Consider the following 12,452-nt stretch of genomic DNA (forward strand, 5'->3'; position numbering starts at 1 on the left):
TATATTTTATATGATTAAGTTTTTTTACCTCATAGTATTTCTGCAGGGCAGCCAGCAGACACACTCTGAAGCCGTTGATTATCTCCTCGTGAGGCATTTGGAAGGTAACCCTGGAGTACCATTTGGTCAGCATGCTACACCGGGACAAACCCAGGGTTAGGTCTGATTCACAGATTTCACATCTGCTGCATGTAAGCAGCACATTTTCAATTCTGCACCCATATTAAAAGGTTGCCATATTCACACGCATTTGTTGGGGAAGCTATATAAATTCATGAGTAGCTTGACAAATTACAGTTTCGTAGTTCAAGTTCCAATTATTTATAAAGCACATTTAAAAACAACCTCGGTTGACCAAAGTGCTGTACATAAAAATAAATAAATAAAAATACACGAATGCCATTATAAAAGTTTAAAAACACTACAAAAAAAGTTTTTTTTTTTTTTGTTTTTTTAACATGGATTTGATCTCAAAGTAGTTAATGTAGTTAGCTACACTTCTGTTAGTTGACACGCTAACTACATCAAATTTATTATGGGGGCAATATCTTAAAGTTGGCATGAAATTGAATCAAAATGTCATAACTGGATATTCTGGGGAAAACAACAGACTTCTCTTTGGTGATCTATGCAGGACTTCTCCAATCATTTAGTCTGCTTAAACCCGACCTTGAAAGCTCATGTTCATCTGCCTCCACTTTTGAGTGCAACGGCCACATCTTAAAATCGAAATCGCAGCCAAAGCATTAAACCCGTCCTACATTTTTTCTTCATCAATAATCCGACAGTAAAGACTATAATATACAAAAGATTTAAAATAAATGCTGTTCTTTTTAACTATATACTCAATGAATCCTGAAAAAATCATAACTGTCTTCATCATCGATAAGGAATATTTCCTGAATATCAAATTAGAATATTATATTAATATCTCAAGGATCATGTGACAATTCTTATACACTACCGTTCAAAAGTTTGGGATTGGTAAGATTTTCAATGTCTTTAAAAGAAGTTTCGTCTGCTCACCAAGGCTGCATTTATTTAATTAAAATACAGTAAAAACAGTAATATTGTGAAATATTACTACAATTTAAAATAACTGTTTTCTATTTGAAAATGTAATTCATTCTCGTGTTGGCAAAGCTGAATTTTCAGCATCATTACTCCAGTCTTCAGTGTCACATGATCCTTCAGAAATCATTCAAACATTTATTGTGTACAGATGTACAAATATTTGTGTACAATATTTTTTTTTTCAGGATTCTTTGAAGAATAGAAAGTTCAAAAGAACAGCATTTATTTGAAATATAATCTTTTGAATATAATCTGTCTGTCACTTTTGATCGATTTAATGCATCCTTGCTGAAAAAAATATTTCTTTAAATTCTTCTCAAAAAAATAAAAATTCTTACTGACCCCAAACTTTTGAACGGTAGTGTATAATGTTACAAAAGCTTTGTATTTCAGATAAATGCTGTTCTTTTGAACTTTCTATTCATCAAGGAATCCTGAAAAAAAGTACAAGTACAACCGTTTTTAACATTGATAATAATAAATGTTTCTTGAGCAGCAAATCATCATATTAAAATGATTTCTGAAGGATCATGTGACACTGAAGACTGGAGAAATGATGCTGAAAATTCAGCTTTTCCAACACAGAAATAAATTACATTTTATATTATATTCCAATAGAAAACAGTTATTTTAAATTGTAATAATATTTCACAATATTACTGTTTTTACTGTATTTTTAATTAAATAAATGCAATCTTGGTGAGCAGACAAAACTTCTTTTAAAAATATTAAAAATCTTACAATCCCAAACTTTTGAACGGTAGTGTAAATTGTACTATTTTACAATATTACTGTTTTTGCTTTATTTTTGATCAAATAAATGCAGTCTTGCTGAGCATAAGATACTTCTTATAAAAAATAAAAAAAAAACATTTAAAAATAATCTTACCAACCCCAAACTTTTTAACGTTTGTGATTTGGGTTTTAAACAAGTCCAACTGCACTATATTTCATGTGGTTTCAAGTTACCTGTTGAGACTTGCCACAAAACCCATGACAGATCTGCTCTTCTTGCTTGCGTCATGGTGAACATCCACTCCAATCACCATCAGGTATTTCTGTTCAAATGAAAATTGGTGATTAGAAGCTCTCTTTGGTTAATCACATTTGCTGATATTTAATTTCTGCAACAATCCAACATCAATACCATTCAGAAGGAATAATTCATGACACTGAAACCCGGTTTCACAGACAAAACCTAAACTAGTCCTAGACTAAAATGCATGTTTGAGCCGTTTTAACTGAAAAGAACTTGCACTGACATATCTTAAAATGTCAGAGCCATTGTTTTATCTCAAGATGCACACCGGTAGTTTTTTTTCTAGGGTACGTTTATAAAAGCTAAATACCCTAATTGAACTAAGGTCTAATTCTGGCTTTGTCTAAGTCCTGTCTATGAAACTAGGCCATAGGGTTCTTAAGTTCATCCCTTTTTTTTTATCCTGCATTACTTTATATTTAATCTAATATAGGATATTAAAAATTAAAGATAAGTTAAATAATAAAAATTATATTTACAAAGAAATATTTTAAAAGACTAATTATTTAATATTATTACCATTTTAACATTAATGCCATTTTAATGTTCTCCTGCCAACTTGAGACTATTAATTAGTTTGTGACTGCTGGTTTTGAGGTAAAAATGTCACTTAAAATATGGAGGAACAGTTTTATACTCAAGAAGGAAATCAAGATGTGAACCCATGATACTTGCGTTAACAAAAATAAACAGAAGAAACCACACCTAGCTATCGTATATCTGTTCTCACTGTGCAGTGACTGTTTTCAGGTTCATTCCCAATACTCAATATTTACTTAAGCATTTTTTATTTAATCAAGAGTGACACACAGTATAGTAACTCCAGTACCACCCATGGGCAACAGGTCTGATTCGCACACTTACCAGAGGAACATTCACCGTCCACAGCTCTCCTCCCAGTTTGCAGTTAATCTGCAGAAGGATCTTTTGAGCGATACTGCGGAGTTTCTGTGGCTGGGAGATGGTCCGTACGTTAATGGCCTATGAAATAAGAGTCACTGCGATTCAGACATGATATGTCTAACAGCACTGAAGAAAGCAATGTCTAAAAGGAGCACTGAAGAAAGCAATATGCTGAAACATCTTTTCGTGCTTGTTTAGCTTTTAATTCACATGCACCTTGCCCTTTTTGCAAAACGCAGTTTATAAAATAATGTATTTTTTGTTAGACGTTTTTTTAGTCTGGACTGATTTCAGTGTGTGGTTAGCAATTTTCTTATTTGTATGGAATGTCTAATACAAATAAATACAAATACATGCTGTTATTTATAGCTAATTAATTCCACTAACATAGGAACACAATTTTTTAAATTAACATTATGTATACTTTTATTTCAGTAGAAATTACTTTTGAAAGAAGTATGTCCCTGCCCTAAACTACTTCCTGTTGTATATTCTGCTTCACATGGAACATTTCCAAAATTAAAGGTCTTGTCTTTCAGACAAAAACATTTAAATTACTGTTAAATCTAGACTACTATTCAAAAGGTCATAATAAGTGAAGAAATGTGTACCTTTATTCAGCAAGGATGCATTACATTGATCAAAAGACTTTACAAGGTTTGGGGAAAAAATAAATTAAAATAAATGCTGTTCTTTTGACCTTTCTATTCATCAAACAATCCTGGAAAAAAATGTATCACGGTTTCAGCAAGAATATTAAAAAGGTACAGTTTGTGATATTTTTTTCCCGCTAGAGGTCGCTAGAAGCCTATTCAAAACAAAGGCGTAGTTTGAGGACGCCAAGTTTTAGAGCGGAAACTTGGGACATGTGGTCTCCATCTCAATGGACGGTGCAAAAAAATAGGGATTGGAGTCTGGAAGAACTCATGTTTGTGGATGCGATTATTAACGTTACTGTAGTATGAAGCAGAGCAGGACCGTGTGTTGCGGGAGCTGAACGAAGAGCTAGAGCGATTGATCAACACGCGCCTCACGAACAGCGGGACTTTTATTATGACACAGTCGCCAGCGCCGCTTTTCCGGTCATGAGTTCACGGGAGCTGTCCTTGTCGACAGAACCAGCGGCAGATGGTAAACAGTAATTATGTTCCATAAATGAGTAACACAATCCACCATAAAACATGCAAGAAGTAAATAAGGATCTGCTTGAAGCAAGCTAGTGGTTTGCTGGACGCTAGACACTACTTCCGCATTTGTCCACGGCACTGTTGTCATGTGGTTTCTACGTCAGTAAAGGCGGTAACAAAGGGTAACTGACGTCATTGACAGGCGACTGCACTGCCCTGTGTCACTGTTTAGAATGGGAATTTTTTACAAATCAATTGGAATGATTTACAAATAGTTGAAAACATTAGAGGTATTGTTAGTAATCAGCTGGACAAAATATATAACACTAGCCTAGTGGTTTTTGGCTATTTTACTGCAAAAAATTTACATATTGTACCTTTAAGCACCTTTAACTGTTTTCAACATTGATTTCTGAAGGATCATGTGACACTGAAGACTGGAGTAATGGCTGCTGAAAATTCAGCTTTGCCATCACAGGAATAAATTACATTTTAAAATATAATAAATATAAGTTGTTTTAAAATGTCATTTCACAACAGTACTGTTTTGATCAAATAACTGCAGTCTTGCTGAGCATATGAAACTTTCAAAAACATGGAAAAATATACCGACTCAAACTTTGGAAGATAGTGTACATGTCTGGTTTAAATTCACCAACTGAACTATAAAATGCATAGACAATGTGATTCACTGAAACCTGTGACGGCACTGGACTCTGGATGCAGCAGAGCTTTTTGATGGCGCTGTACAGGTCATCTCTGTTTCCGGTCATGATGCACACGACCAGCTGCAGACGGGGCTGAAGACCAAAAGAGAGCCATTAAAAGAGAGCCTTAATTTGATTTCAGCCAAATTAAGAACTATATTCATTGACTAAGGTATTTAGATTAGGGCTGTCACTAACGATTACTTTTGGTAATCGATCGGTTATTTTGGCGATTAATCAGATTTTTTTGTGGTAATAAAAATAGAAATGCTACTGTCACTGTAATTTCCTGAACAAGAACATGTGGACATCAAAACACGCAAATTCGGAGCAAGGGTTTAAACTTTTATTTTGAAATCGTGATGACCAATTCACATATTTATAAACATATTGATATATTCTCCTGTACTGGCATAGGTTTATAAATAATTTGCCTTACAAATCTGATGAAATTGCGCAGATTGTGGTCCCAGATGAAAGTTTCAAGCAACCCAAACTCACAGCACAAGCAGAGATGGAGTTTGAGATGCGCTCCACGCATGTAAAATGATAACGGTAATGATATACATGCAAATAATTAAAATGCATATATATTAAACCTGCAGGGCATATATTTATTTAATTGAAGCACAGCCTTTGTGAATTCACAATAGCACTATGCTATAGTATGTTTTTATCTAATCGTTGTAATACATTGTGCAGACTTAGAAAACAGTCTAATAATGCAGTTCATGGATTCCCGTCTGTGGAATGAGCCACTTCCGGTATTTTGCTGGTTATTCAACACAGGCAAATTGCAATTGAGGATTTTTATATAAAAAAAAAAAAATTGAATACTCAAATTTAATCAAGGAATCATGACAGCCCTAATTTATATAATACTTCAATATACTACAAAAACAAAAGAACCATGGTCCTTGGAGAGTAACATGTTCTTTGAGAGAATAGTACATTTCTTAAAGCTCTTCAGTTTTTCAAGTCTATCTGTGTACTTTTCTTCACCTCACAGGTGAGTTGAGAGTGAATGGTCTTAACGAAGGTCTCAGTTCGGTCATCTCGTAACTCTACACGGATGGGCCGATCGACTCTGATGCCCATAGGTCCGGCTACCCTTGTAAAAGTGGTCACCAGCTCCTCGGCCTGATCGGTTGCCCGCCGAGGAAAGAAAACAGCCCAGCAGTCCAGAGGGACCTGACAGAGAGGATTAACTACAACTTTGGTGCAATGTGAGAGAATGAAAGACTAGGGCTTTCAAATTCAAATTTGTCACATTTTAAAACAACAAAAGATCATTTTTACAGCATAATTATCTTCTTTTTTACAGTTTAGACAGATTAATTCAGTAGATTCCCAAAAAAGGATAATAAGAGTCATTCATTCAAGAAACAGCTGGACCACGGTAGAATGAATATTTTTGATTTACTAAAACAAACCTGCTCAAAAAGAGTCGTTTTGTTCAGGAATCAGACTACACTGGTCCAGCTTTTTTTTTTCTTTCACTAAAACAAGCCCGTTTATAAGAGTCACTTTTTTTAGAAATCAGACTATACTCATCCTGCAGTATGTATTTGCTGAACTAAAATAAACCGTTTTATAAGAGTCATTTTGTTCAGAAATCAGACTACACTGGTATAGTTGTATGTTTTCAAGTCACTAAAACAAATCTGCACATAAGAATCATCTCGTTCAGAAGACCAGGGATTCATCTTTATGTTTCTGATGAATTAAAATGATCTGGCTCATTTTTGTTCAGAAATCAGACTTACAGTAGTTGGTCCAGCTGTATGATTTTGCTTCTCTAAAACAGACCAGTTTATAAGAGTCACTTTGTTTAGAAGTCAGACTACACTCGTCCAACAGTATGTATTTGATTTATTTTTGAACAAAGTGACTCTCATGGTTTGCCGGTTTGTTTTAGTCACTGGTTCAGCTGTATGTTTCTGATTCATTAAAATGAACCTGCATAATTAGAGTAATTTTGTTCAGGAAGTCTATTCAGTGTTTTTCAAAGACCCATACATTAAGAGTCATGTGTAATGTGCCTCAACAGTAATGTGTGAATTTCTTTCACTCAGGCCAAACAAGGCTGTTCACTCATGCCTTCAGTCTTCAGTCTGACATACGCCCACTACACATGTGCACTTCCCCTGCAAACCAATGACTCACAGTGATTTTGTTCAAACACCCTGTTCTGTGTCTGAACTCTCTGATTGTGCTGACTCACAGTGCTGATGGAGGGGTCTCGAACCACCTCTCTGGACCAGTCTACTGACGGAGACGTGACGAAAGAGGCAGTATGCATGCAAATAGTCTCGCTAGGCAGAGTTCTTCCTTGAGTCTGTGCAAAAGCAAAACGTTTAAAGGGTTAGATCACCCAAAAATGAAAATTCTGTCATTAATTACTCACCCTCATGTCGTTCCAAATCCAAGGGAGTGTCTATGGAGGTGTCTCGGATATCACAAGAAATATCTTAATTTGTGTTCTGAAGATGAACAAAGGTCTTACGGGTTTGGAACAACATGTGGGTGAGTAATGACACAATTTTTATTTTAGGCTGAAGTTAACTAACCCTTTAAGTAATTCAAGTTAGCTACAAGCACACCAATGGCTCATGATGAACAAAAAATACAGTAAGCCAATCAATTAGGGCTGTCAACATTGATGCATTAACGCATGCAATTATTTCAAAAATCCTTAACGTGTTAAAATAATTTAACACAAATAAATTACTGAAGCTTAACTTAAGTCACACAGTTAGATGATCTGGTGAGTCAGAGTTTATCACACTTAGCATCTACAATGCCGTAAGCACCTGTAAATCTTGTAGGCAGAAATTTCTATTCTAACCCGATTTTGCTTGTCTGTTTGCGATCAGATCGTTTTAAGCCACTAAACTCATTTTCAGTCCAATTATTTTTATTTTTTTAATCAAAGTGAGTACATGCAGATTCGCAGATTCTCACAGAACCATGAAGGTTCTGACTGTGCATGTGCTATATTATAATATTATTCTATTTCTTTCATTTAAAAATTAAGGACATAAAACTTTTAGAGAAAAATCCAGAAAATAAAGGGAATAATAACTGCTAATTTTTTTTTTTTTTTTTAAATGCTTTATATATTAATAAAATTTTGTAAGAGATATCCAGATATAAAAGGAGTTGAACATTAACATACTTCTAGTTTGGTTCTGATGGAGGACCTGATGGAGCTGTGGATGTATCTGAGACAAAAAAAGTGCACTGAACTACACTGTTGGAGGTGTGCGTTTCCATTCTCACCACTAGAATCTCCTGGCTGATGCTGAGGCCCCAGCGGCCCAGCTCTGAGAGAGCTTCATTATTGCTGTTGATGTTGTGCAACAGTTGTTTGAGACTCTGGGTGTGTTGCTCGGCTCCCACATTGATGTGCATGGTCAGATCCTGAAACACAGGGACCAAGAGGGATAGATCGTGACCCCATCTGAACAGTTTCCAAAATAGAGTTAAACAAGTTTAAATAGTTTAAACAAGTTTAAACTGTTAAATACTGGCTTAGTTTTACACTTGTTAATGTGCCAAGATTGTTTGACCTGTGAAGGATTCATACCTTCATGGCTCTGAAATCTTTCCTCATTTTCTCAGGGATGCCAGTCATGAAGGAGAGTTCCGGCAGCAGCAGGATTTCACCTGTTATTACCTGATTTGGAGTAGATAAAATTCATGTTAAAAACAATCCTAACAATCACCCAAAAAAGAAAAAACAAAACAAAAAACAAAGGAATGAAATATGCCTCAATGTTTTTATGATGAGCCATTTACCAAGAGACTGGTTAGTTTACTATGGAGAAGTTTAGTTTTGACAAGAATTTTTAATGTTTTTAGAAGTAGTATCTTATGCTTACCAATGATGCATTTGTTTGTTGAAAAATACAGTACAAATAGTGATTATATTATTACATTTTAAAATAACTTTATGTTGTTAATATAATTTAAAATGTAATTTATTCCTCTGATGGCAGTTGAATTTTCAGCATCATTACTCTAGTCTTCAGTGTCACATGATCCTTCAGATACCATTCTAATATGCTGATTTGCTGCTCAAGAAACATTTCTTATTATTGCATTTATTTGAAAGAAATCTTTTGTAACATTATAAATGTTAAAATAAAAGAATGAATAAAAGTATTTAGAAAAAAGTACTTTTGAACAGTAGTGTATGTGACAGGTAAATTTTCTCAAATTCTCATCTTTCAAGTGTGGTAAATAGTTAAAAGCAAACCCTGCCAACTAGTTACCAGGCCAAGTAAATTACTATTAATGTGCAGCACCCAATACCACCACTAGATGACAGCATGGAGCGTGAATTAAGTCAGGCCCATGAAACATGCTATTCAAATAACCACTAAAATGCAGCTGTCACTGTCATTTCTTAAACATTGTAAAAACTCAAAACATTATAAGCAAACAAAACAGTATCTACTTCCAGTCCAACCATCCTGATATGCATTATATCACCTTTCCTCCTGGTTTGGACCTCTCTTTTGGACGATGGATGAGCAGCGGTTGGTCCAGTTCCTTTATGGTAATGCCATAGTTCTTTCTGTGCATATAAAAATCTAATTAGAAAATTGTCAAAACAAACAATAAAACTCATAATTTATCGCTTTAAACCAGCATTTATCTGTCACGATAAGCTAAAATTTATGAATGTAAGGACTTTCACAATGTCATTTGTGTCATATAATCCAGTTATACAATTTAATGGCCAGCTGTCGTGTCTTTTACATGCATTCTGGTTTTAAATCAGAGAAGTGGGTTCCCCACATAACAGATGAACCTGTAGTAATCGACAAACGTGGTCACCGATCCGTCAGCCAAGGTGAAAGTGTCTTTGGGAGACTTCGCCCACTCAATGTCATCAATACGGTAAGTGCGGTTGTTATAGCGAGTGATGACGATTGAACCGACAAACTCCTTAGTGCATTCATCCTGAAAGCTCTCGCGACTTCCTTGGTAAATCAGGTTCCTATGGCAGACAAACAGGCATTCAGAGACAGCAGGTTAAGCAATTGATTATAGTGATTTTAGCCTAAAGTTTACCAAGCTTTTGAAATATTTTATACAGATCCAAAACTTAGTGAGCTGCATTTCTGTCTACATAGTGTGCTGCCTTCGATACATCATGAATCGAGATAGGATTCTGGATCGATTCTGAGATTGTCCAAATGCATCATGATGATTCTCTCTCAAAATGACATTTTATTAACAAAGTTCGGGAGGAGCAGGTTCAGATAATTAACCTAATTAGCACAGGTGGAGAGCATTCAGTTAATCAACTCAACCAATGACAAGAGGTATAAATTCAGCAGACTTACCTCTGTTCATCTGAGAGTTCATCAGCATCCCTCCTCCACCCCATCTCCTCACTTCTAGTTCTATCTACTTTAACCACACTGGGTGGGAGTGCCCTGGGTTCGGGCCAAAATTCCGAGCTCGGAGCCCTCTCCCCAGACAGCACATCAAATATACATAACTTTACTCCATTTAATTATATGGATGTGTAAACTCGTGAATTTATTCTGAGCTTTTTAACAGCAGACGGCACTGTGTGCTTTAGAAACAGCTGTACTCTGCTTGCTTCCAATTCCTTATACACACCATTCAAACCTTCTATAAAATAATCATTAATAAAGTTCGAAAAGGTTGAAACGAATTACAAGGCTGTTTGCGGTAGGCTGTTATCATTAATCTCATGTCATAAAAGCATTCTGAGGTGTAAGTACATTCTCAGACTCTGAAGCGCTCTTTTTCGTGAGCGTTTGAGTGTGAGGTTAAAAACTAGCTAATGCGCCATCTGCTGTTAAAAACTAAGCTCAGAATCGATCCACGAATCGAGATGCATTGATTTATTGTTATATCCCAGATAGGTAGGCAGCTCACGAGATTTTAAAACAGCTTTGGAGTGGAACAAAGTATGAAACTGACAAAATGGCAATGACTTTGCACATGTGTGAATGTCTGAATGAGTTTTTACACTGATCAAACTCACATGACATCCAGCACAGAGTCGTTTCGCAGCACCTTATGTGAGACGTCCACAATGAGGTAGAGGCCACCATCAGTGTGCTTGATACTGGTTGAGTATCCAGGCCACACCTGAAGCCTGATGGACACACATTCACAAACAGTAAGGTACAGAAAATCACCAGGATGCTGAACAGATAATCAAAATGCAAACCATTATTGTAAGTGGTGCTGATGCGATTCACATGCGTCTGGTAATCATAGGGCAGGTGGAAAAATACCAAAGCTTAAGAATAGATTTATTCAGTGTGAAACCAAACAATGTGGAGCACAGCAATTTCAGTTGGAATGTAATCACCGACAATCAGGTTGGTGCAAAATACCTGTGTTTGCCGAGAATCACAACAGCATTGGGGTCGTAATGGTTTCTGCCCACTAACTTCAGCCCCAGTAGTTTCATCACTCTGGAGCAGGAGAGAAAGAATCAAAAGAAAGTGAGAGATGTCAGAGCTGACTGTCTTCAAGACATTATAGCTCTGATACGCACAGGAAAAAGTGGAGCAATACTCCACAGGGCTCAACAATACGGCCTGTTTCACACCGCTTGCTCATGTGGTGTGTAAGTGAATAGCTTAACTACAACAGCAGGCTTGAGTTGTGTTTTCACACTGGCAGCGCTTTCCAACACAGTACTGAATATTTGCTTTAATAATGGTCATAAAATATCAAATGGTTATTGGTAGGCAGCCTTTGAGGTTTTTTTTTTTTTTTAGTTTTTTTTTTTTTTGATAAAACTTGATAATGATGAACTAATTTACATGAAGAGGGGGGATCAAATTTACATTAAAGTTGTCATTAAAGGAACTTTCTGGATTCAATACAAGTTAATCTCAATCAAGAGCAATCAATAGGCAAGGCAATGCAATTACATTTATATAGCAAATTTCATACACAATGGTAATTCAAAGTGCTTTACATAAAAAGGAAACAAATACAGTTTTGGAGCAATTGAAGAAAAAGCCCCATCACCCATAGATTTTAAAAGAGTAAGTGGAACAATTAAAAGGCCAGCTTCAGAGGAGCGGAGATCATGTGTTGGTGTGTAGGGGGTTAAAAGCTCAGAGAGATAATGAGGAGCCAATCCATGCAAAGCCTTATAAGCAAGCATGAGAATTTTAAAATCAACACAGAATCTGACAGGGAGCCAGCGTAAAGACTCCAAGACAGGAGTGATGAATCCTGTCTGGAAACATGACAAGGGATCACGAGTGGCTGAATTTTAAACCAACTAATTTATTTAGGGTAGCTTTTGAAACACCAGCCAGCAAAGCATTGCAATAATCAATAAAAAGATGTTAAATTAACTTTTTAGCAACCAGGAATGATAACATAGGATAATCTGACAATATTTCTAAGATGAAAAAAATATGTCTTGAGTGTGTTCTGAACATGAGGAACAAATGTTAAATGAGCATCAAATAGCACCCTGTCACTGTCCTGCACAGTTTAGCTCCAACCCAAATTAAACACAATTGAACCAGCTAGTCAAGGTCTGACTAGACATAGGCCCAGTCCCAAATGGCACTCTAAACTCTC

General features: G+C 35.9%; 1 protein-coding gene across 2 annotated transcripts in view; it reads right to left on the reverse strand.

Moving 5' to 3' along the window:
- The window catches only part of piwil2 (piwi-like RNA-mediated gene silencing 2), a 28,334-nt gene that overhangs the window by 1,035 nt on the left and 14,847 nt on the right, over positions 1-12,452 (reverse strand). The window contains exons 8-19 of one of the 2 annotated variants that reach the window (XM_067406133.1): positions 11,240-11,320; positions 10,882-10,995; positions 9,688-9,858; positions 9,348-9,432; positions 8,440-8,529; positions 8,133-8,273; positions 7,075-7,188; positions 5,853-6,041; positions 4,842-4,943; positions 2,978-3,094; positions 2,044-2,132; positions 29-134 (exon numbers count right to left, since the gene is read on the reverse strand). In XM_067406133.1, coding sequence (XP_067262234.1) covers positions 29-134; positions 2,044-2,132; positions 2,978-3,094; positions 4,842-4,943; positions 5,853-6,041; positions 7,075-7,188; positions 8,133-8,273; positions 8,440-8,529; positions 9,348-9,432; positions 9,688-9,858; positions 10,882-10,995; positions 11,240-11,320 — 1,399 coding nt within the window. Of the gene's footprint in view, positions 1-28; positions 135-2,043; positions 2,133-2,977; positions 3,095-4,841; positions 4,944-5,852; positions 6,042-7,074; positions 7,189-8,132; positions 8,274-8,439; positions 8,530-9,347; positions 9,433-9,669; positions 9,859-10,881; positions 10,996-11,239; positions 11,321-12,452 lie in introns of both variants that reach the window. The other variant, XM_067406132.1, reaches the window with a different exon arrangement.

Source organism: Chanodichthys erythropterus, chromosome 13 (assembly GCF_024489055.1).
Source record: "Chanodichthys erythropterus isolate Z2021 chromosome 13, ASM2448905v1, whole genome shotgun sequence".
Lineage (NCBI taxonomy): Eukaryota > Metazoa > Chordata > Actinopteri > Cypriniformes > Xenocyprididae > Chanodichthys > Chanodichthys erythropterus.